The sequence below is a fragment of the Rhodotorula paludigena genome, assembly GCF_050403205.1.
Source record: "Rhodotorula paludigena JCM10292 DNA, Rt_paludigena_JCM10292v1_ctg6, whole genome shotgun sequence".
Taxonomy (NCBI): domain Eukaryota; kingdom Fungi; phylum Basidiomycota; class Microbotryomycetes; order Sporidiobolales; family Sporidiobolaceae; genus Rhodotorula; species Rhodotorula paludigena.
This window is the reverse complement of record NW_027481452.1, coordinates 409,724-432,791: the sequence shown is the minus strand read 5'-3', so window position 1 is coordinate 432,791 and position 23,068 is coordinate 409,724. Positions and strand designations below refer to the sequence as shown.

General features: G+C 62.9%; 9 protein-coding genes across 9 annotated transcripts; 3 read left to right on the top strand and 6 right to left on the bottom strand.

The window, feature by feature from the left end:
• Window positions 1-131: 131 nt before the first annotated feature.
• JCM10292_003173 (uncharacterized protein) lies at window positions 132-1,390 on the top strand (the record flags this gene model as incomplete). Its single annotated transcript, XM_076646897.1, has 2 exons — window positions 132-293; window positions 371-1,390. The coding sequence occupies 2 exons, from the start codon at window positions 132-134 to the stop codon at window positions 1,388-1,390; spliced, it is 1,182 nt and encodes a 393-aa protein (XP_076507658.1).
• Window positions 1,391-1,705: 315 nt separating this feature from the next.
• On the bottom strand, window positions 1,706-3,921 carry JCM10292_003172 (uncharacterized protein; the record flags this gene model as incomplete). Its single annotated transcript, XM_076646896.1, has 11 exons — window positions 1,706-1,910; window positions 1,976-1,997; window positions 2,061-2,172; window positions 2,250-2,256; window positions 2,314-2,391; window positions 2,445-2,758; window positions 2,821-3,191; window positions 3,243-3,531; window positions 3,592-3,673; window positions 3,734-3,748; window positions 3,809-3,921. The coding sequence occupies 11 exons, from the start codon at window positions 3,919-3,921 to the stop codon at window positions 1,706-1,708; spliced, it is 1,608 nt and encodes a 535-aa protein (XP_076507657.1).
• Window positions 3,922-4,332: 411 nt separating this feature from the next.
• Window positions 4,333-6,083, bottom strand: JCM10292_003171 (SWI/SNF chromatin-remodeling complex subunit SNF5; the record flags this gene model as incomplete). The annotated part of the gene is made up of 5 exons (XM_076646895.1): window positions 4,333-4,393; window positions 4,466-4,818; window positions 4,878-5,071; window positions 5,133-5,248; window positions 5,326-6,083. The coding sequence occupies 5 exons, from the start codon at window positions 6,081-6,083 to the stop codon at window positions 4,333-4,335; spliced, it is 1,482 nt and encodes a 493-aa protein (XP_076507656.1).
• A 363-nt stretch (window positions 6,084-6,446) lies between these two features.
• On the bottom strand, window positions 6,447-7,585 carry NAM9 (mitochondrial 37S ribosomal protein uS4m NAM9; the record flags this gene model as incomplete). Its single annotated transcript, XM_076646894.1, has 4 exons — window positions 6,447-6,521; window positions 6,593-7,021; window positions 7,087-7,455; window positions 7,535-7,585. The coding sequence occupies 4 exons, from the start codon at window positions 7,583-7,585 to the stop codon at window positions 6,447-6,449; spliced, it is 924 nt and encodes a 307-aa protein (XP_076507655.1).
• Window positions 7,586-7,766: 181 nt separating this feature from the next.
• JCM10292_003169 (NAD(P)/FAD-dependent oxidoreductase) lies at window positions 7,767-9,578 on the bottom strand (the record flags this gene model as incomplete). The annotated part of the gene is made up of 8 exons (XM_076646893.1): window positions 7,767-7,999; window positions 8,060-8,283; window positions 8,340-8,400; window positions 8,456-8,535; window positions 8,595-8,799; window positions 8,862-9,253; window positions 9,335-9,399; window positions 9,495-9,578. The coding sequence occupies 8 exons, from the start codon at window positions 9,576-9,578 to the stop codon at window positions 7,767-7,769; spliced, it is 1,344 nt and encodes a 447-aa protein (XP_076507654.1).
• A 689-nt stretch (window positions 9,579-10,267) lies between these two features.
• JCM10292_003168 (uncharacterized protein) lies at window positions 10,268-11,029 on the top strand (the record flags this gene model as incomplete). Its single annotated transcript, XM_076646892.1, has 3 exons — window positions 10,268-10,383; window positions 10,450-10,610; window positions 10,695-11,029. The coding sequence occupies 3 exons, from the start codon at window positions 10,268-10,270 to the stop codon at window positions 11,027-11,029; spliced, it is 612 nt and encodes a 203-aa protein (XP_076507653.1).
• A 396-nt stretch (window positions 11,030-11,425) lies between these two features.
• On the bottom strand, window positions 11,426-13,977 carry JCM10292_003167 (uncharacterized protein; the record flags this gene model as incomplete). The annotated part of the gene is made up of 7 exons (XM_076646891.1): window positions 11,426-11,512; window positions 11,573-11,988; window positions 12,063-12,306; window positions 12,371-12,763; window positions 12,834-13,051; window positions 13,110-13,772; window positions 13,833-13,977. The coding sequence occupies 7 exons, from the start codon at window positions 13,975-13,977 to the stop codon at window positions 11,426-11,428; spliced, it is 2,166 nt and encodes a 721-aa protein (XP_076507652.1).
• Window positions 13,978-14,409: 432 nt separating this feature from the next.
• Window positions 14,410-16,901, bottom strand: JCM10292_003166 (CRAL-TRIO domain-containing protein; the record flags this gene model as incomplete). The annotated part of the gene is made up of 15 exons (XM_076646890.1): window positions 14,410-14,556; window positions 14,714-14,896; window positions 14,959-14,977; window positions 15,047-15,132; window positions 15,193-15,237; window positions 15,348-15,418; window positions 15,480-15,560; window positions 15,678-15,716; window positions 15,777-15,898; window positions 15,952-16,004; window positions 16,080-16,181; window positions 16,242-16,322; window positions 16,418-16,455; window positions 16,527-16,759; window positions 16,879-16,901. The coding sequence occupies 15 exons, from the start codon at window positions 16,899-16,901 to the stop codon at window positions 14,410-14,412; spliced, it is 1,323 nt and encodes a 440-aa protein (XP_076507651.1).
• Window positions 16,902-17,660: 759 nt separating this feature from the next.
• ROT2 (glucan 1,3-alpha-glucosidase ROT2) lies at window positions 17,661-23,051 on the top strand (the record flags this gene model as incomplete). The annotated part of the gene is made up of 16 exons (XM_076646889.1): window positions 17,661-18,426; window positions 18,480-18,576; window positions 18,634-18,718; window positions 18,815-19,264; window positions 19,353-19,562; window positions 19,623-19,664; window positions 19,723-19,824; window positions 19,880-20,078; window positions 20,135-20,378; window positions 20,439-20,580; window positions 20,635-21,819; window positions 21,884-22,184; window positions 22,245-22,539; window positions 22,604-22,678; window positions 22,735-22,846; window positions 22,905-23,051. The coding sequence occupies 16 exons, from the start codon at window positions 17,661-17,663 to the stop codon at window positions 23,049-23,051; spliced, it is 4,452 nt and encodes a 1,483-aa protein (XP_076507650.1).
• Window positions 23,052-23,068: the final 17 nt, after the last annotated feature.

Below are 23,068 nucleotides of genomic sequence, written 5' to 3'. Positions count from 1 at the left end.
CTCGCGCAGCCTGTGCAGACCGTGCAGCAGCGCAGACACGCTCAGATAGTGCCACGAGGTGACCCAGCTTGTCCCCACTGCTGCCCGTGTCGTTCTCCTTCTCCCCGCTCCTCCTTGCTCGAGACACCGCGATGAAGCTTTCGAAGCCGTGGAACCGCCTCCCGAGCGAGCTCAAGCTGCTCATCATCGAGATGGCCATCGACGACGGCCGCTGGGAAGATCTCACGAGGCTCGAGGCGATCCTTCAGGTCGACCGCGAGTGCCACCAGCTGGCAGCGCCCATCTTCTGGAAGGTCAGCGTTGCTGCCAGCCTTCACAGTCCCTGCGACCTGTACACAGCCGCTCCGACGACTGACTCATGCGCTCGCAGTCGATCACCCTTGACGAGCGCCGCTTCGACACCCTCTTCGACCTCTCGCCCGCGACCCGTCGCCATGTCCGCTTCGTCGAGACCGAGCAGCGCTATGCTTCGTCGCTGCGCCCAATAGTTGTGGAGCACATCGCTACGCGCGATGCTTTGTATCGCGTCCTCGCTCAGTTGCCTCCTCTCGAAGGCGTGGACGACCTCCTCGCTCACTTCCTCACGGCCGACGAATTGCCTTTCGACTACTTCGCGCACAAGGTTCTGTCGAAGTTGACGCGGATCCGCCTCCCGGTGGCGACACTCGGACTGCCGGTCCTCGTCCGCCTCAACCCCCTTCATTTGCGACATCTCGTCCTCAACCTTTCTCTTGTATTTCGGGTCGACCTCAGGCCGACGTTCCAAGCGTTAGCGAGTTTTCAGAGCCTGACGCACCTCGGTCTGTTCGGAAACCCAGGCCAATCGATCTTGCTCGAGCTGGCTCAGATCTCGCTTCCTCTCCGATCCTTGCGGCTTCTGCTCGACCGTATCCGGTCGGACGAAGTGCAACGCTCGCAGATTGGAGCGACCTTGACCCACTTTCCTACTCTGGAGTTCGTCGACCTCTGGCTCGAGGACAAAGGGCTTCCGCCGCCTCCCGTTCAGCTCCCCTGTCTCCGCCATCTCAAGCTTCTCAACCGCGACACGCTCCTGCTCCTCACCCTCTTCCACGACTGTCCGCTCGAGATTCTCGACGTTGACGGGCTCTACTGGCCGATGGATTTCGACCGCGCCGGGCTGATTAACCAAGTGGAGCACTTCGGCGAGACGCTCGAAGTCGTCATCCTCACCGACAGCTTCTTCGACGAGCTCAGCAGCAAGCTCCACGAGCGCATCATCCGCGTCCGCGACGAGTGCGGCTTCGCGCTGATCTGGAAGGGCGAAAGCCCGGACATCTGGTGGACCGACCTCGACGGGCTCGACGACTACCAGGTCGGGTGGAAGCGCGGCGGGTCGGGCATCATTTCGGACGAGGCGTGGCATGGGTAGTATCTGCGCGACATCGGGGACGGGAGGTGGGTCGAGGACGGCTGGTGAGCAGTGCGGCATGAAGGTGCTTGTACAAGACTATTCGCAATAATCGCTCTTCCCGATATGCGTGAATCGCTCGTTCACAACTCAAGAGACTATCTACACTTTCAGCTGATCAGGCGAGGGTCCAACCGCTCAGAAACGCAACAATCTATTCACAGTCAAGGACACGCGGCGGGAGGAAAGGCAGTCTACACGGCGGGAGAAGGAGCAAGCCAAGTCTACAAAGTCGGTCTACAAGCAGTGTCGAGGGGAAAGAGCGTGTCCTGACGTCTAGTCGTCCACCGCCGATTCGTCCCTCGTCTCGCGGATCGCGTCCATCTTGAAGTGCTCGCGGAGGTCGGCGCGCGTCTCGCCGGGCAGAGTGGCCGACTGCGACCGGCTGTTCTTGCGCTGGCGCACTTGGGTGAGGCGCGCGGCGCGGAAGACTTTGGGGAGGGAGACGGCGACGGCGGAACCTTCGAAGGTCGCGTCGATGCTGCGCCAGGAGAGGCGGTTAGCACTTTCGGCGTCTCGCCTCGGCAGGTGGTGCAGGAGACGTACCTTTCGAGAGTTTGGCCACGAACTGCGGCACGCCACAAGCCATGTGAGCGAGGTCTCGCGGGGGCAGTCACAGGGAAGTGCGCACCTTCGTGCATGTACAGGTATCCGAAGACGACGCCGATGGCGGTGCAGGCGCCGTAGAAGAAGTAGGGCGAGTACGAGCTTCGGTCGAGGAAGGCCGGACCCGAGACAGCAACCTGGCAACACGGCGAAAGTCAGCAAGGTCGGTTTGCAGCAAATCAGACTCCCGTTGCTGCGGAGGAGGTGAGCGCACAGCAAAGCTGCGAGGCAAAGGGTAAGCTCATCTGCATGTGAATTCGGGGCAGAATGTGACGCACTTTGCGAGCTGATTGGCGCCTTGGCCGAAAGAGGTTGCAGCAGCGCGCGTGCGGGTGGGCTGGACCTCGGCAGCATACCTGGCGGATGACTGTCAGCGTACGCTCGGATCCAAGGATACGCTGGGACGCACAGCCTAGTGACGATGCTCCACGAGCTCGTGAAGGAGACGGCAAAGAGCTCGATGAAGACAATGGTGGCGTACTTGCCCGCCTCGCTCAGGCGCGGCACGCCCGTCGCGTAGAAGATGCCGAGAACCATGTGACAGGTTGCGGTGCAGGTTCCGCCGACGATCCAGATCTTGCGACGGCCGATGCGGTCGATGTAAAAGGTGCCGGCGTACGTGCAGGCGACGAGGACGAGACCCGTGCATCCGGAAGCGATGAAAGAGCTGGTGCTCGGGTCCAGGCCGGCTTGGTTGAAGAGCAAGGGAGCAAAGAAGAGCACCTGCGCGAAGCGAAAGCAGAGTCAGTTGGCCTGTCTCGGCGAAAGCTGAAAGCCAGACGCACGAAGTCGATCCCGCTCAACTGCTGGAACACGTTCAGCGCCACGCCGAGCACCGTCCTCCCACGCACTCCGGGTTGCCAGATGTCCTTCATCGCCTCGAGCTGCGATTTGTTGCGCGCGGCCAGTTGCGCAGGCGGGACGGCCAGGAGCTCGCGCTTCTCATTGTCGTGGTCGGGCGCGACAAGCGAGTCGATGACCTGCTTCGCCTCGTCGATGCGGCCCTTCGAGATGAGCCAGCGTGGAGAATATGTCACGAAGGGCATGCCAATGGCGAGCATGGTGGCTGTGAAGGTCTGGATGATGAACGGCACTCGCCAGCCCATTGAATTGGGGATGTTGACGGTGCCGTAGCACACGAAGAAGCCCAGTGCGACTGGGGGAGGGTCAGGAAGAAGGACTTGTAGGAGGAGAGGTCAAGACGCACCGGCGCCAGTCGTGTACAGTTGCATGATGAGAACCGCCTGGCTCCGCAGGTGGCGCGGGCTGATCTCGGTGAGATACACTCCTGTGCAGCCCAAGAACAATCCTTCGCCAAGTCCAGCGATGCAACGACCGACGAGGAGCATGGCGAGCGAATCTCCCGTCGATGCTGCGCTAAGGGCCGATCCGACGGCGAAAATGGCCGCTCCTACCGAAATGCTGTACTTCCGGCTGATCTTGTCGGCGATGTTGCCTGCGAGCATGCCCGTGAAGGCAGAGGGAAGCAAGATAATCTGCGAGAGGCGGAGTCAGGTCAAGGGGAAGAAGGGAATCCGGAAGAGACAGGTGCTCACGGCGACGACAACTCCACGCATGGTCGGCGTCAATACGCCAAATTGCTCCTCGAATGAGTGCATTTCTGTGATGGCGCCGATGCTATAGCATTCTCGGAGGTTAGCTTGAAACGGAGGAAGAGGCGGTTTGGGAAGGACGTACGATCCGGTGTCGAAGCTGCAGGCCGAGGAGCGTGTCAGCTGGGAGCGGCTGCAAAGCACCCGTCAGAGAACGCACCCAAAGAGGCCACCTCCAAGAGAGGCGAGGCATGTCGTGAGGATCACGCGAACGGAGTATTTCGAGGGCTTGTGCCACTTGTGCAGCGCATTCGTGAGCACGGCTGGCAGCATCGTGGCCGTCCAGTAGCAGGCTCGTCGTAGCGTGCGAGAGCCTGTGTGACGTCCAGAAGAAAGAGGGGAGCTCAAGCTCAAGCGGTGATGAGGATGTTGCGCCAAAGTACCTAGGTACTTGCAACGCCGACCCCGCACAAAGCGCACTCGCGGCAATTGCCCGAGGGCCCCACTTGACGCGCTTGCTCGTACGGCCTGTACTTGTGTAGGTACATGCTCCGTGACTATGCGCTCTTGCGAAAAGAGAACAAGTCTAGGCGCCGCGTCCGCGGATCGTGCAGAAGCTATCGCGGACCGGGCACCACTTCGATGCAAAGGTTGCAGCGATCACAACGACAGAAGCTCCTGCTGACCTGCTGAGCGCTCGACGTGTAAAGAGAGCCATTGCAAGCTGTATGGCACGAGTCCGGACTACCGTCGCGGACGCGCCGCAACCCTCGGCCCGCCGATCTGCCGGTCGCGCTTTTGCCGCCTGTGGAATGAACAACCTCGTCAGTTTAGTGGCTCACAGCCGCGACTGACAACACGCGCGAGAGCGACGCACCTCGCCGCACGCTCGCGGTCCGCCTCGACGCGGTCGAGCTCGTCGAGGCTCATGCGCTCGACCTTTGGCCCAAACTTGTCGGCGTCGTTCCACTCGCGCCAGACGCCTTCGAGCGCTTTTGCGCCGCGGCGGTTGCGCGTCGCGTCGTCGGCGCTGAGGAGGCCAAGCTCGAGGCAGCTGCGCTTGAGACGGAAGAGCTCCTCGTGCAGAGCGTGCGCGATGAGGGGCGCGGCCGACGACGAGAGCGAGAGGTCTCGCACGAGCGTCGAGGCGAAGAGCTCGGGCGTGAGGGACGACGAGAGATCCCATTCAAGCTTGTCGGTCAGGTGAAGGGTGCCGATCTGGACGTCGAGCTGCGGGGAAAAGAGCATAAGCACGTCGGGCGGGCTCAATGACACGCGCAAGTACGCACGTTCACCACCACCCGCCAGTCTTTCTCGACCAACTCCTTTTCCTCCTCTTCGCTCCGGATCGGCAGCTGCGCGATCGCGGTGTAGTCGTCCACCTGCTCCTGGATCTGCCGCGCGATCTCGTTCGCGTGCGACACGTCGATGTCGAGGTCGTCGCAGAAGACACGCGCGAACGACATGGGCGAGATGAGTTTCTCTGCGAGTATGGAACGCATTGGCGAGTGTTCTGGCGGGAAAGAGGGAGAGCGGTGTCATACCGTTGACGTTCCAGACGAACGAATCTCGGATTTTGAACGTTTCGACGTCGATGTCGATCTGCACTGGAATGAAGGCCCCGGGCACGTCGGCGTGCTCCTCCAGCTGTTCCTCGGTACTGTGTCGAGCAGGAGAACAGAGTCAGCAACCGGAAGCCGCGAAAGCAGCATGGGTGACGAGGACATGTTGACGCACAATGCGCTGTGCTTGGTCGCCTTTGCGGGCTGCACCTGCACGAGGTTTCCTGGCGGGAGCACACCCAGGTAGCTCTTGCCGTCGCCCCAGACCTCCGGCTTCGGTTCCGCCTTGGGCGTCTCGACCTTTGCCTTCTTGGCCGCAACGCCGGGCGTGCCGCTCCCGCCGCGCTTGACCCTGCCTCCAGCACCGTGCTCCGCGTCCGAGTCGTCCTCCGGGTCGTCGAGGTTCTCGAGGTCGGCGTAGTTGACAGTGCTGCGCACGCGGCGCGACCCCGTGATGATGGGCGTGCTCGCGCCCGTCCCTGCACTCCCCGTCCCCGCTGCGTCCTTGCCAGCGGCGGGGCCGTCCTTGCCGAGCGCGCTGGGCTGCACGAGGCTCGAGGTGCCGAGGCGCATGCGGGCCGGGTAGGTGGTGAAGAGGGCCTGCTTGGCCTCGTTGCCGCGGCCGGTGATGCGCGTCAGGGGCGGCACTGCGCCCGTGCCGGCGCTCAGCGGGTGCCTCTGCGGCGGGAGCGGCGGGCCCGCGGCGGCAGCAGCAGCGAGGGCGGCAGCATGCGCGGCGGCGTTCTTGTGCGGGTTGAGGCTCGAGCGGGCGCGCGGGGGCTGTGCAGGCGCCGTGTATGGCTTTACGGGCTTGACCTGCCGCCCAGAGCGCGTCGAGCCGCCGATCGCAGGCGGTGCGGCCCCCGAAGACGTCGACGCGAACGCGCCGCCCTGCGCGCCGCCTGCAGCCGAGGAGTAGTCGTGGCCCGACATTGCCACGCGTGTGCTTCGTCAAACACCGTTTGACGCCGCGAGAGCGAGGTTCGAGACGGAACGAGAGCAGCGAGGACCACGAGGAAGAGGGGGAGGCGTCGAAAGTCACACTGGCACTACTGGGCGCGTGCTACACAGCACTGTCGCGTTCAGCGGTTGAAGCCACCCCGCCGAACGCCAGCCCGTAAGAAGCGACACCTTGTCGAGTATTCCGCCCTTCCCGAGCTTCCACTCAAGAACAAGCACGCGGAGCTCGCTGCAACAGGCGATACAGAATCCTGCAATTGCGAGAGAAAGGTGCGCCTGCTGCGCATACACCACCATCGACCGACCCTCATTCCGTCTCCCGCTCCGACACTCGACTCATGCGCCGAGACGCTTCCCGCGCTGCGACGCTGGCCGCTTGTCGCCCTTGCGCCCCATCGCCGTGTAGTACTCCTGCACGCCCCAATCTCGGTCAGTCTCTCGCCCTTCGCACGAAAGCACGCAGCCAAGAGCGCCCGACGCACCCACGCCAACCGCATGACCTCGCCGTCGGCCTCGTACGGGCTCGGCACCTCGCTCACGCCCGGCCGTGCCGTCGGATGCCGCAGGTACACGGCCGAGCACGTCGAAAAGGACGGCTCGAGGTACGGCGGGATGAAGAGGAACGGCGACGCAAAGTCCGGCAGGCGGAACGGGAGCGGCCGCGGGCCCGAGGGCGCGCCGGCGAGCACGGGGGCGGCGGGAGTCGAAGGGGCGGAGTCGGATTCGGATGCAGGGGTTTCGGAGGGAGCAGCGTCGGCGGGAGGAGCGGGCGAGTCGGAGGAGGAAGAGGGAGATTCAGACGAGGCGGCGGCGGCGCTGGACTTGCGCCCGCGGCTCTGCAGCGTGACGACGGCAGAGGGTTCGACAGAGATGAGGTCGCCGGGCTGGAGCTTCGTATTCGGGTCACGGGCCTGTTCAAGTAGATGTCAGCTCTACTAGTCCGCGACGAGATGAAAGGTGCGAGAGCGAGACGGACCACCTGCCCGTTGAGCGTCACCTTGCCGTGCAGGACCATCTGCCGCGCGGCGTAGACCGAGTAGGCAAAGCAGCACCGGAACACGACCGTGTCGAGGCGCTTCTCGACCTCTGCGAACATGAGGGACGCGAGGGGCACCTTGGGCTCGTTGGTGCCCTTGGTCCCGACAATGGGCGGGAGGCCGTCCGGGAGGTAGTACTTCTTGAACTTCTGCTCGGGGAGGAAGTCGCCGTGGTAGCCCCGCACGAGCTGCTTGGCCTTCCACTTCTGCTGGAACAGGGTCATGCTCGACTTGGTGAACCGCGTGTCGGCGGTCGGCGGGCCGTACGTGCGCTGGTACAGGTTGTACAGGTTCGCCGGCGACCACGACTGCAGTGCACGAAGGGCGTGGCGGTCAGCGCAGCTCGCGCGAAGGATCCGGACGAGAAGTGGGTGCAGGGCGACGCACCATGCGCGGCAGCGCCTTGGCAATGTGAGTCGGGTTCTTGGCCTTGTGCATGGCTGCTCAGCACACCAGCTCGGTCCGGCGCAGCGAGGGAGGCGCGGTGAGGACGGGAGAGCTTCGCGGCGCCAGGAAATCGCGGAGTCGGCTCGCGTGAAATGCACAACCCTCTCGAGCCGGAGCAGGGAGTTCGGACACTGCGTCTGATGTTATCAACAAGCGATCTATAGCCCATGCTCTATGCCCATGCGTCTAGCTTGCCCGCCTCGCTCACGTTCCTCCCGCGTCCACGGCCAAGGCCCCACACCTCGCGCCTCACCATGCCTTCGACGAGCTCGCCAATAGCTAACGAGGACGTCAAGCCGGGCGACTCGATGCCCTGCAGCGAGATGAAGCCCGGCTGCGGGTGCGTGATGGAGAAGTCGACAGCGGTCTCTCCCTTTCGCGAGAGCTTGGGGCGGATGCCAGAGTCTGCAAAGAGAGATTTTGAGTCAGCAAGTTGACGACCAGGTGAAGGGAGGAGCGACGCACAGTCTGGCGAAAAGCCGTCCGCCTTGACGGCGGGGAGGAACTTCTTAACCTCCTCAATGGCCAACTCCATGCGCTCGTCCGTGACAGCGAGTCGGCTCTCCCAGAAGTCGGGCACGTCCTCGCCTTCCTCGTCGACGGACGGAGAGAGCCACTCGACGTCAGGTCCAAAACGCACTTCGCCATCGAGGTCGAGCGTGAGGTGCGTGCCCAGGCCGGACAGAGATCTGCGGCGCGAGCGTCAGCAGGAGCTCGAATGACAAGCGATAGAAGCACGACGAACACGTTCTCCTCGGGACAAGGGTACAGAAGGTGCTTGACGCTTTCGACGCCCGGACCGCGGTCTGCCGAAGTCAAGCGTGAGCCATCGAGCTGGGCGGAAGGCGTGAAGGGGCGCACAGGAGAAGTACGAGCCCTTCGCAAAGTGCAGCTGCAGTCGCTGCGACTCTGGCAGGATCTGGTTCAGGATGTGGTGCGCGCTGCGAAGCGAAGGAGATGGTCAGGAAGTGTCGACTTGCCGAGCATGCGAAAAACGCACTTCAGCCCCGATGCATTGATGACCGACTTCGCCAGCACGGCCGTCCTGACACCCTCGCTGCCGGTCCCGTCATCCGTAAGCGTCTGAACGATCCACCCGTCCTCGCTCCCATCGCCGCGCTTGCCTCCCCCGCTCGGCTCGGCTCGGTCTATCCGCACGACGCGCGTGCCGCACACAAGTTCGCCCGTCTCGCTGTCGATAATCTCTGCGAGGGGTCGAGCCAGATCAACTGAGGAACGGGAGCGGGAAGAGTGGGCGGAGGCGCACCCTTCTCAAGGTGCTCCATCAGCTCGTGCGAGGACACGATGCCCGTCTTTGGGCTTCGAAGTGCGCCGACGACACGCTCGCCGACGTCCGGCTCGAGCGCGCGCACATCGTCGCCCGCGAGCCAGTCGAGCGGGACCTCTCCGACTCCCGCGTCCTTCAGCCTCTGCGCCTTGTCGTACAGGCCCCTGAGGTACCCGAGCTGGTCCTGGCTCGTCGCGAGGACAAGCTTGCCCGTGTTCTTGTAGCCGATGCCGTGCGCGTGGCAGCGATCGTAGAGCAAGTCGCGGCCGCGGATGCATAGGCGCGTCTTGAGCGAGTCGGGTGGGTAGTAGATGCCCGAGTGGATCACTTCGCTGTTACGGGAAGACGTCTCTTGGCCAACTTGGCCATGTCTGCGGGCGGAGGCCGGGAGCGTCAGCGGTTGACCGCTCCATATCCGCGAGGAGGCAAGGAACGAGCAGCGGGCGACTTGCCGCTCGACGACAAAGGTGGTCCGGTCTGGGAAGGCCTTGAGCAGGCGTTCGGCGACTGCCAGTCCCTACAGGAGAGGAGCGCGGTGAGCTGTGCGCCTGAGTTGAGTGCTCGGCCCGAGATAGCGGCCGAGTGGGGAGGAGAGCAGGAGCGGCGACGCACGACGACGCCCGCGCCGACGACGAGGTGGTCGACGGTGCCGTCTGGCGGCAAGAACGGGAAGCGCTTCCTCAGCAGCTTTGCCATGCGCTCTCGCGGACAAGGGCACAGTCGGGACAGCCGACCTCATCGCGCCGGTCGCGTCGCTGATGAACCTCTCGCGCTCTCCTCAATGGGTTTCGGGGGTTAGCAGGGCCGTGCAGTGCAGTGCAGCAGCGTGCGAGATGGCAGGCAGGCGGTGCAACACGCACGGGGCTGTGCTCAAGGCAGACCCGGTGACCTCGCGACCCCTGGCTCTGGGTCGTCCCGCTTCTCAGGCCCCTGCCGCGCCCTGCAGGGCTCAATCTGCGCGGGCCAGCAGGGTCAGCAAGGGCGCAATTGCGGCAGCAGATTGCCTCCCTCGCCCGAGGCACGCCGTGCTTCCGCTGCCCCCGCTTCCCGAAACCATGGGACCGTTCGCGAGGCGGTGCTAGCGCTGTTCCTCTTTCTTGGAGCCTCCGCCTCGAAGAAGATCCCGACTCGAGTCCGCTCCTTGTCCTCCTTTCCTGCGCCTGCGCACCCGCTCGTCTCGCCAGTCCTCGCGTTCGCGTTCGAGCGCCCAGTCCTTCCGCGTCCTTGCACGTGCCTCCGTTCTTCGCCCGCCTCGCTCCTCCCCAGACCGAAAGCGTACGCCGTCTCGCTGTATGTTTCCCACAGCTGTCGGCTGAGGCAGCCGCGACGTTCAGAGATGCCCGCTTGCTGAATCGCCGTCCTCCCTCTCGCTTTCACGCAGAACTATGGCCATCCTCTTGCTCCTTCGCACCATCGCCTACGGCGCCGTCGCCTTCACCTCGTTCCTTGCGTGGATCCTCGCGGCCGCCTTCATCGGCAGGACCTCGAACGACTTTGGCGTGTGGGTCTCGCCGTTCCGCTCCTGTCCCGCTCGAGCGAGGGTCATCTGATCTCACTTCGCCCGCAGGTACTACGAATCTGCGGTTGTTGTCCTCGTCGCCGGTCTCTTGACCAACTGCCTTCTCCCGCCGCTCCACTGGTTCTTCCACCGCCGCCAGTCTGCCTCGATCATCGCCTCGCTGCTCGTCGAGACCATCCTCGTCTTCCTGCTCTGGGTGCTCTTCCTCGGTGCGTCCCTGCTCAGATTGACCTGGTCTACTCCAAACAAGGCAGGCCCTGGAGCGCATCTGACCTCCTTGCTCTCGCACGTAGGCGGCGCCGCCGCGCTTTCGGACCGCCTCCCCGGCCTCCAGTATTGCAGCGGCAGCCTCTGCTCGCTCGGCCGCGCCGTGCAGGCCTTCGCGTGGCTCTCTTGGATCCTCCTCACGTTCCTCTTCGCCCTCCTCGTCGTCGTCGGCATCCTCCAGACGATGCGCAGCTCGTCGGGCGTCTGGATGGAGCCCTGGTCCGCCGAGCTTCCCGGCCGCACTCGCGCGTCAGGCGCGACCGAGAAGGGCGTCGGCAACACGGCCGTGCCGCAGCCTGCGGGCGCGTCGATGGCGACCGCCCCGGCGAATCAGCCTGCCGTCGAGATGCAGCGCGTCTAAGCGCTCGTCCGCTGTCCGGCGCTGCGCGACCGCCCCGGTCGTCGAGCAAGCTGCTGCACCCCTATAACGCCCTTTCGTCTTTCTCCCCTCCGTGACCTGGATTTGCTCGACACGCTGTGCCTTGCGTACATAGGTTCCCCGAGCTTTGCGCTTCCGATCCCCTTCCGCAACTCACGATCCGTAGTTGGCGTGCAGAACTATCGCACCCGTAATCTGATAACGCCGTTTGCTTTCTCTGCCATGTGGGCTGGGTTGTAGATGCTTTCGCGAGTGCCGTCTCGCGATCGTAGTTGACGAGAGAACCATAACTGCGTTGCGAGATTCGAAACAAAAGACATAACGAAGAAGACCGGCACAGCTGACGAAAAGTGGGGACAACTAGAGATGGCAAGGCGCTCAGAGGTGCGCGGAAATGGGCTGCGAGGCGTCCTCGTGCATGTCTTCGTCGATGAAGCGGGCGATGGAGTGCGAGAGCGCCATGTTCTGCGAGAGGACGGAGTCAGCACCGACGACCAAAGAAGCAAAAGATAGCAGGGAGCGCACCGTGATCATCGGGTTGACGCCGCTCGCGGTCGGGAACACGCTGGCGTCCGCGACGTACAGCTGCTCGGTGCCCCAAACCCTGCCGCGCGGGTCGACGACGCTCGTCGACGGCTTGCAGCCCATCTGACAGCTGCCCATCTGGTGCGCGCTTCCGATTGCGCAGCGGCTCGGGCGGATCCCGGCGCGCTCGACCTTGGCGACCCACTCTTGCCACGCCGGGTCCGAGCGGTACTTGTGCCCCGGCGCCGGGTAGTAGTCCTCGACGTCGACTTGGGTGGTCGAGATGCGCTTGGCGCCATTCACGAGGTGGATCTCGGCAGAGGCGATCGTGCCGCGCACGAGCGAGACACAGTCGTACGCGTTCGGGGTGTAGTCGAGTCGTGGCTTGTTCTCCGAGTCGAGAAAGACTCGCCCCGCTGCGACAGTGCAGATTTTGGTCAGCTTTGCGTTAGGTGAGCCACCGATAAAGCGGAAGAGGGCAGAAACGCACATCCGCGGTCACGGCAGATCGCGATGAACGTGAGTTGGTGCCCGTACTGCGCCATGGCGAGCTTGTGGTCGAAGCTCGACGTCCACGGCATGAAGGACGCGGCCTGCCCGCCCGGGAAAGACTGGATGACCTCGATCTTGACGCCGTGGTGCGAGCCGTCCCAGTTCTCCTGGACGTTCGAGACGGCCGTCATGATCGCACCCTCCCACGGCCTGACGGGCTCTTCGTAGAAGCCAGTAGTGAACTGTGCGTGCGGGAGACCGTCAGCTTGCCCTAGTGAGTCAGCAAAACGACTTGAGCAGACTCACCGAGACCGGGTGGAGACGGAGGTTGCGACCGATGCGCGGGTTCTTCAGCCCGCTGCGCATCAGCACCGCTGGGCTATGGATGGTGCCAGCAGACACAACGACAGCCTGCCTCGCGCGCACAATCGCGAACTCGCCCTCGCGCGACCTGACCAGCGCGCCGATGCAGTGCCGCCGGCTCGACGTGGGCGTGCAGCGGTCAAGATCCTGCTTCGTCGGTGTCGGCGCGTCGGGCGAGGACGCAAAGAGAAGGCGCTCGACCGTTGTCTCGATGAGGAACTGCGCGCCGTGCTCAGCGGCGTCGCGAAGCCAGGTGACGGTCCCGCCCTGCTTCTCTCCGTAGGTGCAGCCGAACCCGCAGTAGCCGCAGGAGTGTGCGTGTCCGCCGGTGTTTTGCTACGCGAAGCCACGACAGACCCGTGTCAGTCGCTAACCTTCCCAAACGGAAAAGCAGATGTGCACGCACGGGGATCTTCGAAATAGGGTAGCCGAGCTTCTTCGAACCGTCGACGAGGAGCTGGTTCGCCTTGCTGTGCTGCAAGTTTTCGTCCGACACGCCCATGCGGTCGCAGACGAACTCGATTGACTGGGCAAACTCTGTGGACAAGAAATAGGGGAGGCCGTGGTCCTTCGACCACTGCTCGCGGATGAAATGCTGAGGTCGAAGAGAGGCAGACCAGTTGACTGGGTCACAAGTTCGATCAGCCGCAAGACTCGGAAGCATCAGTGACTTGACACGCACTGGTCGTTCCGCCACCAAAGCCTGAGCCGGCGAGGATGTTCATCGAGCCGTCCTCGGTCGCCATGAGACCTTGGCCCTCGTACAGGTGCTTGAAGCCCTCGCGCTGCGTGCCGACCATATCTTCCGGCTTGACGTACTCGCCCTTCTCGACGACCAGGACCTTCCACCCCTTCTTGGCGAGCTCCGATGCGACGACGCCACCGCCAGCGCCAGAGCCGACGACGAGCATGTCCGTCTCGATGACCTTGTACGGCAGGTCGATCCGCTCAAAGACGTACGGGTAGTGCGGGCGAAGGCGGTTCGGGTCGAGGTACCGCTTCTCGTCGCCGAGAGCGGGATAGCCCGTCGCGAAGATGATCTCGTCGAACAGGTTATAGGCGACATAGAGGCTGATCGAGACGAGGCCGCGGAACGCCTGGCGGAGGAGAGGGAGACTCGAAACGCGCCAGCTCTGGAGGACGGCTTCGCGCTGTGCGACCGTGAGGTCGACGAACAAGCCGACGTGGCCGGTGAGGAGGAGCGTGCCGGGTCGGGTGGCCAGGAGGGAGAGGACCAGGCCGATCTTCTGCACGTTGTCCTTCGAGAGGGAGGTGACGAATTGCTGGGCGAGGGCGTCGATCGAGCCGGAGAGGTCGCTGAACTTCGTCGTGATGAAGGCTTCGACTGTGTCCAGGTCGGCCTGTCAGTGAGCGTGAAAGCGAAGACGGATTCGACGAGACTCACGTCGTTCGTTTTGCCAGTCTGGCGCCGAACTCGAGACGATCGCCCGCGTCTTGGCGACTTCAGACGGGCCATGCGCAGCAAAGCAAGCATCCGAAACAGCGGTCAAGACGGCCCGCTGGCCTGGCGAGAGCTCGAAACCGGACATGGTGGTTGCCGATGCGGGGAGGATGAGGGGAAGAAATGGCCGTCACAGCGCGATGCACCCTCAGGACAGTAGATGTCAGAGGCTGGAACAGACGCTGGAGAGTGTTCGAGCAGAGCAAAAGAGCGGCGAGCGGACAAGCCGGAACATTCGACGGGCTAAGGACGACGAGACCGCAAGGTCGCCGGCCTCGTGTCCGTGGAGCTCGTCGGACCTGCCGCTGTGGCAAACGTACCGAGCGACGCCTGGCAGACTAGATCCAGCTACCCCCGAGCACACTGGCCAATCCAGCTTTCACGGACGCGGAACAGCCGTGTGGAGAGGACGCGGAAGTTGCGCCGGAACGGAATTCGGAATATCGGCACAAGCTAGTTACAGACACAGGAGGTGTACAAGGCCTCAATGATAGGGCAGCAAGCCAGTGGGAATCGGCCTTCAAGCCGCCGCCGTCGCCCGCAGCTCCTCGCCGATCTGCTTCGCGCGGAGCAAACACTCCTCTCGGCACGTCTCGTATCCGCGCACCTCCCATTCGCCCTCGCTCTTCTCCTCGGACGCCGAAGGGTAGTTCCAGACCACCAGACCCTGCAAAGTACGCGGAACAGGGTTAGCTTCCGGTCTTTGACGCTGCCGTCGAGGAGTGAGAGGAAGGATGCACGCACATTCCCAACAATCTACTCCAAGGAAGTGCTCCATGCGTCAGCGCCACTCGAAAGCGGGGCAAGCAATTCGGAATACGCACATTGCCGTTCCGGTGGTAAGCCCCCCTCCCGCGGATGAACGGGTCGAGCTCGTGATATTGCGCTCGCATGCGGTCGACACACAGCTCTCGGCGCTTTGCGACGTTCTCATCATCCGAAGCGATCCACTCGCGCGTGAGGCCGACGTACTCGGAGATGAGCGCTTCGCGGGCTTTCTGATGCTTCTGCTCACGAGGAAAGGTCAGTCCTGCTGGAAGCGCGAACCCCGCTTCGGCGAAGTGCGCACCTTGCGGCCCGCGCCATCTCTGTTACAGAGCAATGCGAAAGCAGTCAGCGCAAGAAGCGAGATAGTAATGGTGCAGGAGAAAACGCACTGCTGAGGCGCGTTCTCGCCTGGCACGATGGGCGGATACTTCCAGCGCCACTCCGAGGACCCGCCGAGCTCCTTGACGAGATGCGCCTGAAGACAACCAAGACTGAGCCGCTCTGCTAATGCAAAAGCGAGGCGATTAGACCCTACCTTCGGAATATGCTGGCACAAGTCTTCCGTCGACTTGGTCATTTGCTGCGGAACCAAGATCCTCTGTGAGTGTGTCGTCCCTATCTCATCTCAGAGCTTGTGGCTGCCTGCGAACGATCCAGGTGCGGTCGCATCCGCAAGAGAAGAGAACGCACGATCTTGTTCCGCACGACCGGGTCGAGCATAGGTGCCAGGACCTTCCAGATACCCTGGAAGACCCACGGTGCTGCACACGATGAAGCATCAGCAACCGCCCTGTTGTACTGTGCCCGTGAGGGAGTGCATACCGTTGTGGACGAGCATGCAGTGGAGCGACTCAGGGTAGTAAGACTCGAGGCACTTGACGATGAACAAAATGCAGCGCCAGTCTGTCGGTAAATGTCAGTCAAAGTCCGTCAGCGGAGACAGGTCGGGGGTTGAGTCGCACCCATCTGCACGAAGAGACGCGTGTCAGCGAGCTCGCGAGACTGCTAGAGCGGAGAGACGCACGTTGCGAATGCCGAAGCCCGTCATGTCGAAAACGACTGTAGCGATATAGTATGAGCAACGCTTCTCCGCCGTGCAACAAGGGCACAGTGACATACTGACGACCTTGTCGACAGGCGGCGCGAACAAGCAGCGGATACTCTCCATCTGGAACAGCACGAAGTCCTCGAGCGCCTTGGCCGACTGGTCGTAGGTACGGTGCTTGGCGACATGGATGTAGCTGGGTGGTATGGCGTCAGCTTGGGAAAGCGAGGCGGAGGGAGCGGAACGCACGTGACAGGGCGACCGTAGTAATCTGTTCCTTGTGTGTAGGTCTTGCCAATCTCCTGCGTTGCGTACGATATCTCGTCAGGGTCAATCCATTCCGAGCGTGAAGAATGCAACGAGGAAAGAGAGCCCACCATCTGGCGGATGAACCCGTCGGCGTTCTGCATACCCTCCTCGCCCTTCTCGAAGATCTTCTCAACATCTGAACCCATGCGCCATTTGATGCACGCCGCCAGCTGCGTTCACGCCAAGTTAGCCAGTCGAGCCCGAATCGTCACAGGGCAGAAAGGACGCACCATTGCCACTCCAGCGCTGGGAGACCACTTGCGCGCGCGCAAGAAGCGCAGCATGATGCCGTCCGGGTCGTCCATGGCAATCTGCGCCAAGCATGCGGAGGAAGTCGTGCACGGTCAACTCAGGTATCGCAGTAGCCGACCGAAGCAGAAGCACAAGCAGGAGAAGCGAGACGCACGAATCGCCAGTACGCATCCATGAAGCGCTTGCTCCCGTCTGCTCGCGCCTAACAGATGTCAGCAGATTCAGAACGAGCTTGAGTCAGGGGAAAAGTGAGGATAGCGCACACTCGACAAAGGCAAGCTTCGCATCCCGCATCTCCTGCTCGGCCTTGAGCTTCTCCTTCGCCGCGTCGTCTTTGGGGATATCTTTTCCCGGCTTGTCGCCGGCGCTCTCCATAGCGGCCGAGTGGGCGCCGCTGCCCTCCTCGGGAGACTCGTCGACGAGGTTGAGGAACTCTTTCCAGAACGACTTGAGCGCCGCTTCTTGGTCGGGCTTGAGCTTGCCGATCACGCCGTCGCTGCGTGTGGGAGACGATCAGCTTTCGTTCATGCGTTGTTGCTTGAGGCGTCGCGACCGGACGTCAAGTCGGCGGGCTCAGGGAGCGAAGCGACAGGGGAGCTCAGCCGGCAGACGTACGTCGGCAGAGGAGTTCCGGGCATCGTCGCGGGTCGGTCTGTAGCAGGCAAGGGCGGACAAGGCAGCACAGAGGATGAACGAAGCGGAGGAGCGTTCGAGCTGCACCTCGCCGCCCAAGGTGGGGCCGACACGGCCGCGTCGGCGACCTCTCGAGTCTCAGCCGTTTCTCAATTTCGAGACGGGCGGCATTGGCGAGACGACCTACAGTCCTATGCAATTCAGTTCTTGAGCTCTGGCATGCCCCAAACAGCTAGTCAGCCAGCCGAAGTGATCGTCGAGCAGCAGCGCGGTCGGCGGTCGCTGAGCGGATGCTGTTCAGCGTGTTGACGACCGTTCACGGGCTCTACAGCAGCTTCAAGCCCAGGATCCTGCTCTACTTGGACTGCCCCGTCGGCTGAGCGACTGCTGGTCAGCCGTAACAGCAAAGGAGCCGGACACAGCCATGTCGCGCATCAGCGAGCAGCTGAGCAATGGTGCCGAGTCGAGGGGCATTGCCTGACCCTGTCGCTTGCTGCTGAGATGCTGGCCTTGTGGTCGTTGAGCGGGCGGGTTGAGCGATGAGGACGAGAGGGATGTGGGGAGGAAACCGACCGCACGGAGCCTGACGAAGACGAGCGGGTGGTGTGCAGCGCTGAGTTGTTATCTCCAACGCTAACCACCACGCTAGACCGGCCAAGAGAGCCGCTGTGGCTGCGCGGTGAACCCTCGCTCGTTGACACTTGGCTCGCTCGACGTCGATTCGCTCGCTCTCGCGCACACCGCCGCTTGCGAGGCTGAGCACAATGAGCCCACCCTCGCCAGCGAGGCCACACTACTACAAGCTCGCCTGGCTTGCTCCCGCCCTCGTCGCTGTACTCGTCGCCCTCGCCTCGCTCCCCACAGCGCACGCCGTCAAGCGCCACGACTTCAAGACGTGCGCGCAGTCGGGCTTCTGCAGGCGCAATCGCGCTCTCGCAGACCGCGCGGCAGAGCACGGCAAGGCGTGGAACTCGCCGTACGAGGTTGCAGCCTCTCCCGACTTCGCTCGCGGATCCCTTTCGGCGCCCGTGTCGAACGCTCTCTTCCCGGCCATCAAGTTCCGCCTCGACGTCGACTTCCACCAGGATGGCACCGCCCGTGTGCGCATGGACGAGGTCGATGGGCTGAGGCAGCGCTACAACGAGGCGGCCAAGTGGGCCCTCGAGGGCGAGCCGCAGCTCGACACGGCCGACGAGCGCTTTGACGTCCGTCGTACCGACGCTTCGACCAGCGTCAAGTACGCCGGCAAGCGAAACGAGCTCCGCATCGACCACAAGCCGCTCACGCTCACGTTCCTGCGTGACGGCGAGCCTCAAATGGTCCTCAACGACCGCAGGCTGTTCAACATGGAGCACTTCCGCGTCAAGACGGTCGGCGAGCAGCCCGACGAGCTCGTCGTGCAGGACCCGGAACATCCCGAGCAGCAGCGCGTCGTCGTGCCCGACGAGGCGTTCCCGGGGTTCCTCCCGCCTGACGAGGACGGCATGTGGGAGGAGACGTTTGCGGGCAAGAAGGACAGCAAGCCCAAGGGTACGTAGGTTCCATTCTGTCTTGCGAACATAGGCTCACCGATCGACTTGCAGGACCGGAATCGCTTAGCGTTGACATCTCTTTCCCCGGCTTTGAGCACGTCTACGGCATCCCCGAGCACGCTTCGTCACTTAGCCTGAAGGAGACGAGGTGCGTAGGTCTCCGTGACATTCGACGAATTGGGGAGCTGACTGTCTGACCGCACAGGGGTGGCGACGGTGCCTACTTGGATCCCTACCGACTGTACAACCTCGACGTCTTCGAGTATGAAGCCGACTCGGGAATGGCACTCGTGAGTAGTCCAGATTGCCGAGGTCCACCCAAACAGGCCTTTGCCCAGGCATCAAATGCCTTGTACAAGAGTCTCTGCTCACCCCTCCTTTCGCAGTACGGCTCGATCCCCTTCATGCAAGCGCACCGTCCTGGCTCTTCGGTCGGCGTATTCCTCGCGACCGGCTCAGAAGCCTGGATCGACATCACAAAGTCGTCCAAGCCGCGTCAGGTCTCGACGCACTGGATGGCCGAGTCGGGTATCCTCGACCTCTTCGTCTTCCTCGGCCCGACGCCTCAAGACGTCATCTCGTCCTACACGCGCCTGACGGGCCTGGCGCCCCTCCCGCGGCACGACGCGCTCGGGTATCACCAGTGCCGCTGGAACTACCTCGACGAGCGCGACGTGCAGACCGTCTCGCAGCGGTTCGACGACGCCGACATCCCGATGGACACGATGTGGCTCGACGTCGAGTACGCTATTGAGAAGCGCTACATGACGTGGGATCCGAACAACTTCCCGACGCCGGCGACAATGCAGGACAAGCTCGCGGAGCGTGGGCGCAACGTGCGTTTTTGCTCCCTTGTATTGCGCTTCGCTCGGCGTGTACAAGCCAGAGCACAGCGCGCTAACCCGGCATATCAACGCGCAACAGCTTGTCGCCATTGTCGACCCGCATCTCAAGCGCGACGACGACTACTACGTCTACAAGGAGGCCAAGGACCTCGACATCCTCTGCAAGCAGCCCGACGGTAAGACCGAGCTCGAGGGATGGTGCTGGCCCGGGTCGAGCTCCTGGGTCGACTGGTTTAACCCGACGAGCCACGACTGGTGGATCAAGATGTTCCGCTTCGACAAGTTCGAGGTGCTGCCTCGTCTCAGCTGTCCTTGCACACACTCGTAGCTGACATGGCGTGATGCACAGGGGACAAGGCCCAACCTCTTCATCTGGAACGACATGAACGAGGCAAGCTGACGGCGGCTCCCCGTGCGACCGTCCCAAGCTGACCCTCCCGCACCTGCAGCCATCCGTCTTCAACGGTCCCGAGATCACTATGCAGAAGGACGCCGTGCACTACGGCGGCTGGGAGCATCGCGACATCCACAACATCAACGGCATGATCTACGTATGCCGCCTGCTCCCTGCCCACTTCGCTATCGCTCACTCGACTCGAATTGCAGCAAAATCTGACGATGCAAGGTCTCATCGAGCGTGAAGACCCGCCGAAGCGTCCCTTCGTCCTTACGCGCGCCTACTATGCTGGCTCGCAGCGCTTCGGCGCAATGTGGACGGGCGACAACCTCGGCGACTGGGAGCACCTCAAGAGCACCGTGCCGATGCTGCTCAGCAACGCCATCGCGGGCATGTCCTTCACTGGCTGTACGTTCTAGCTTTCCCGCCCGCCCACAACCGCCAGCTGACTGTACTTGGCGCAGCCGACGTCGGCGGCTTCTTCGGCGACCCCACGCCCGAGATGATGGTCCGCTGGCATCAGATTGGCGTCTTCTCGCCCTTCTTCCGCGCGCACGGCCACATCGACACAAAGCGCCGCGAGGCGTACCTGTACGAGCAGCCGTACCAGGGTATGCTCCGCGACGCAATCCGCTTGCGCTACTCGCTCCTGCCGGCGTTCTACACCGCGTTTTACGAGTACAGCTTGACCGGCGCGCCTGTTATTCGGCACGTCTCCTTCGGACGATTTCTGTCGTCGGTGTGCTGATCTCTTACATGCTGTTCCAGTCCGCAATACGTCGTCTTCCCGAACGACCCGAAGGGCTTCGGTCTTGATCATCAGTTCTACCTCGGCTCGTCGGGCCTGCTCGTCAAGCCGGTCGAGGAAGAGGGCGCGACGACTCAGGAGGTCTACATCTCGGACGACCAGGTGTGTTCCGCCTCTTCACGTGCAGACGATCACCGCTGAAGCTCCTGCTCGCAGCCGTACTACCACTATCTCACCCACGACATCTACTTTGGCGCTTCGCACGGCGGCGCGAGCGTCAAGGTTCCGGCACCGCTTGAGTCCATCCCGATACTCCAACGCGGCGGTCACATCCTCCCGCGCCACGACCTCATCCGCCGCGCCTCGAAACTCGCCTGGAAAGACCCGATCACGCTCGTCGTTGCCGTCGACCTGTCTGGCACGAGTGCGAACGGCACACTGTACCTCGACGACGGCGAGACGTTCGACCACCAGCAGGGCGACTTCGTCCTCCGCTCGTTCTCCCTCTCGCCGCAGAGTCAGAAGAAGGGCGACAAGTCACTCGTGCTGCGCAACCGCGCGGGCGACAATTTGTCGCCTGCGTACGACGCATCGAACGCCTATGCGCGCAAGATTGCCGACGTGACTGTTCGCGAGATTGTCGTCCTCGGTCTTCCGTCCAAGCCGTCTTGCGCCAAGATCGCGGGCGAGTCAGTTGGACTCGAGTTCGAGTGGAAGGACGGCGCAAGCGCGACGGGCTCGCGCCGCTCGTCGGGCAAGGGCGCCAGCACGCTCGTCATCAAGGACGCCGCATCGGCCGTAATCAGTGACTGGGACCTCGTCTTTGACTTTGACGCCCGTGCAGCGTGCACTTCGGCCCCCGCCATCGACTACGACGCGCAGCTCGCATCGCCCGAGTGTCCAGCAGGCCAGTTCCTCTGCCGCAACGAAGGGCACCTGCCTTCGTGCATCTTGCGCTCACGCGTCAATGACGGCGTGTGCGACGCCGAGTGCTGCGACGGCTCGGACGAGACGGACGGTAAGGCGCTGTGTCCGAACCGGTGCAAGGCTGTCGGCGAACAGTACCGCAAGGACCAGGCCGAGGCCGAGCGCAAGCTCCGCGTCGGCGCGTCCATCCGCGCGGACTACATCAAGTACGGCGCGAAGGAGAAGCTCAAGCTCGAGCAGGAGGTCGAGCGCGTCCAGGCTGAGCTCGAGACGGTGCGCCGCAGGGAGGAGGCGGCGAAGGTTGCGCTCGAGGCGCTTGAGAACGCCGAGGCGGGCGAGATTGAGCGCAAGAAGAACAGCCAGCTCTACGAGCGCATTGTCGAGATGCAGAAGGCGATCAAGGCACTACGTCTGCACCGCCACAACCTCGAGGGCCACATCGACGATCTGAGCGGTATCATGACCGACCTTGCGGTGCGCAAAGCCCTCTTCTTCGTGAGCGCCCAGCCCTAATGGCTGACACGCTTCGACTCAAAAGCGCACCTTCAACCCGAATCATCAGGACATGGCCGTCCTCGGCGCCGTCCGCGCTCATCGCGACTGGCAGAAGGCGAACGGCATCGCGATCGACGACACCGTAAACTTTGGCGACGTCGATTCGTCTGACGAAGCCGAGGAGTCGTCCACGCCGCTCTCAAAGCCGTCCACTGAGGACGAGGAGAACGTGGTCGACTATGCGGACGATGAGCTGAAGAAGCTCGAGGACGAGGACCCGCTCTCGCTCATCGACTCGATCAACCTGCGCGTTGGCTCGCCCGTTACGTCTGGCGTTGCAAACAGTACGTCGATGGTCCGTTTCTCCGGTCGTGACTCGACTGACACGGCGCTCGCTTCTCCAGTCTTCAAGGTCGACGACTACATCCCGGACAAGTGGCGCCCTGCCTTCGACGGCTACAAAAAGCAGCTCCTCGACCTCCTCGTCCGCGCCGGTATCATCAACGTCCCGTCGTCGGGCGTCGACTCGAGCGCGCCAGAGCTGCTGCGCGCCCGCTCGACGCACTCGAGCCTCGTCGAAGAGGCACGTGGCGTCGAAGGCAAGCTCGCGTCGGCACAGCAGGCGCTCGAGAAGGACTGGGGGCGCGACTGGGAGTGGAAGAAGCTCGAGAACGAATGTGTGGAGAAGAACACGGGAGAGTGCGTTGCGACTGACTGCTTTGAGTATTTCATCTTGCTGACGAACGCGGACTTGCTCTCGCAGGTACACCTACAGCGTCTGCTTCCTCGGCGAGGCGACACAGAAGTCCAACAACAACGGACAGCGGACAAGTCTTGGGTAAGTTGCCGCGATACGCGATATTGGGATCGCGCACTGACCGCGCGCTCCCACAGTCGCTTCGAAAGCTGGGCGCCGAACGCCGAACCCGGCACGGACGCATTTTACTCGAAGCAGGTCTACGCCAACGGGCAGCGCTGCTGGAACGGCCCGCTACGGAGTGCAAAGGTACGTTTTGCTCCCTTTCAAGCGCACCTGAACTGCGGCTCATTGACTGCCTGTGCAGGTTGACCTCGTCTGCGGCACGTCGAACGCACTTCTTTCCGTCATTGAGCCGGAGAAGTGCGAGTACCTGTTCGAGGTGACGACGCCGGCAGTTTGCTTCCCGCCCGAGGACAAGGAGCAGAAGGAGGTCGTCAAGGACGAGCTGTAGTATTCTCCGTAGATCAC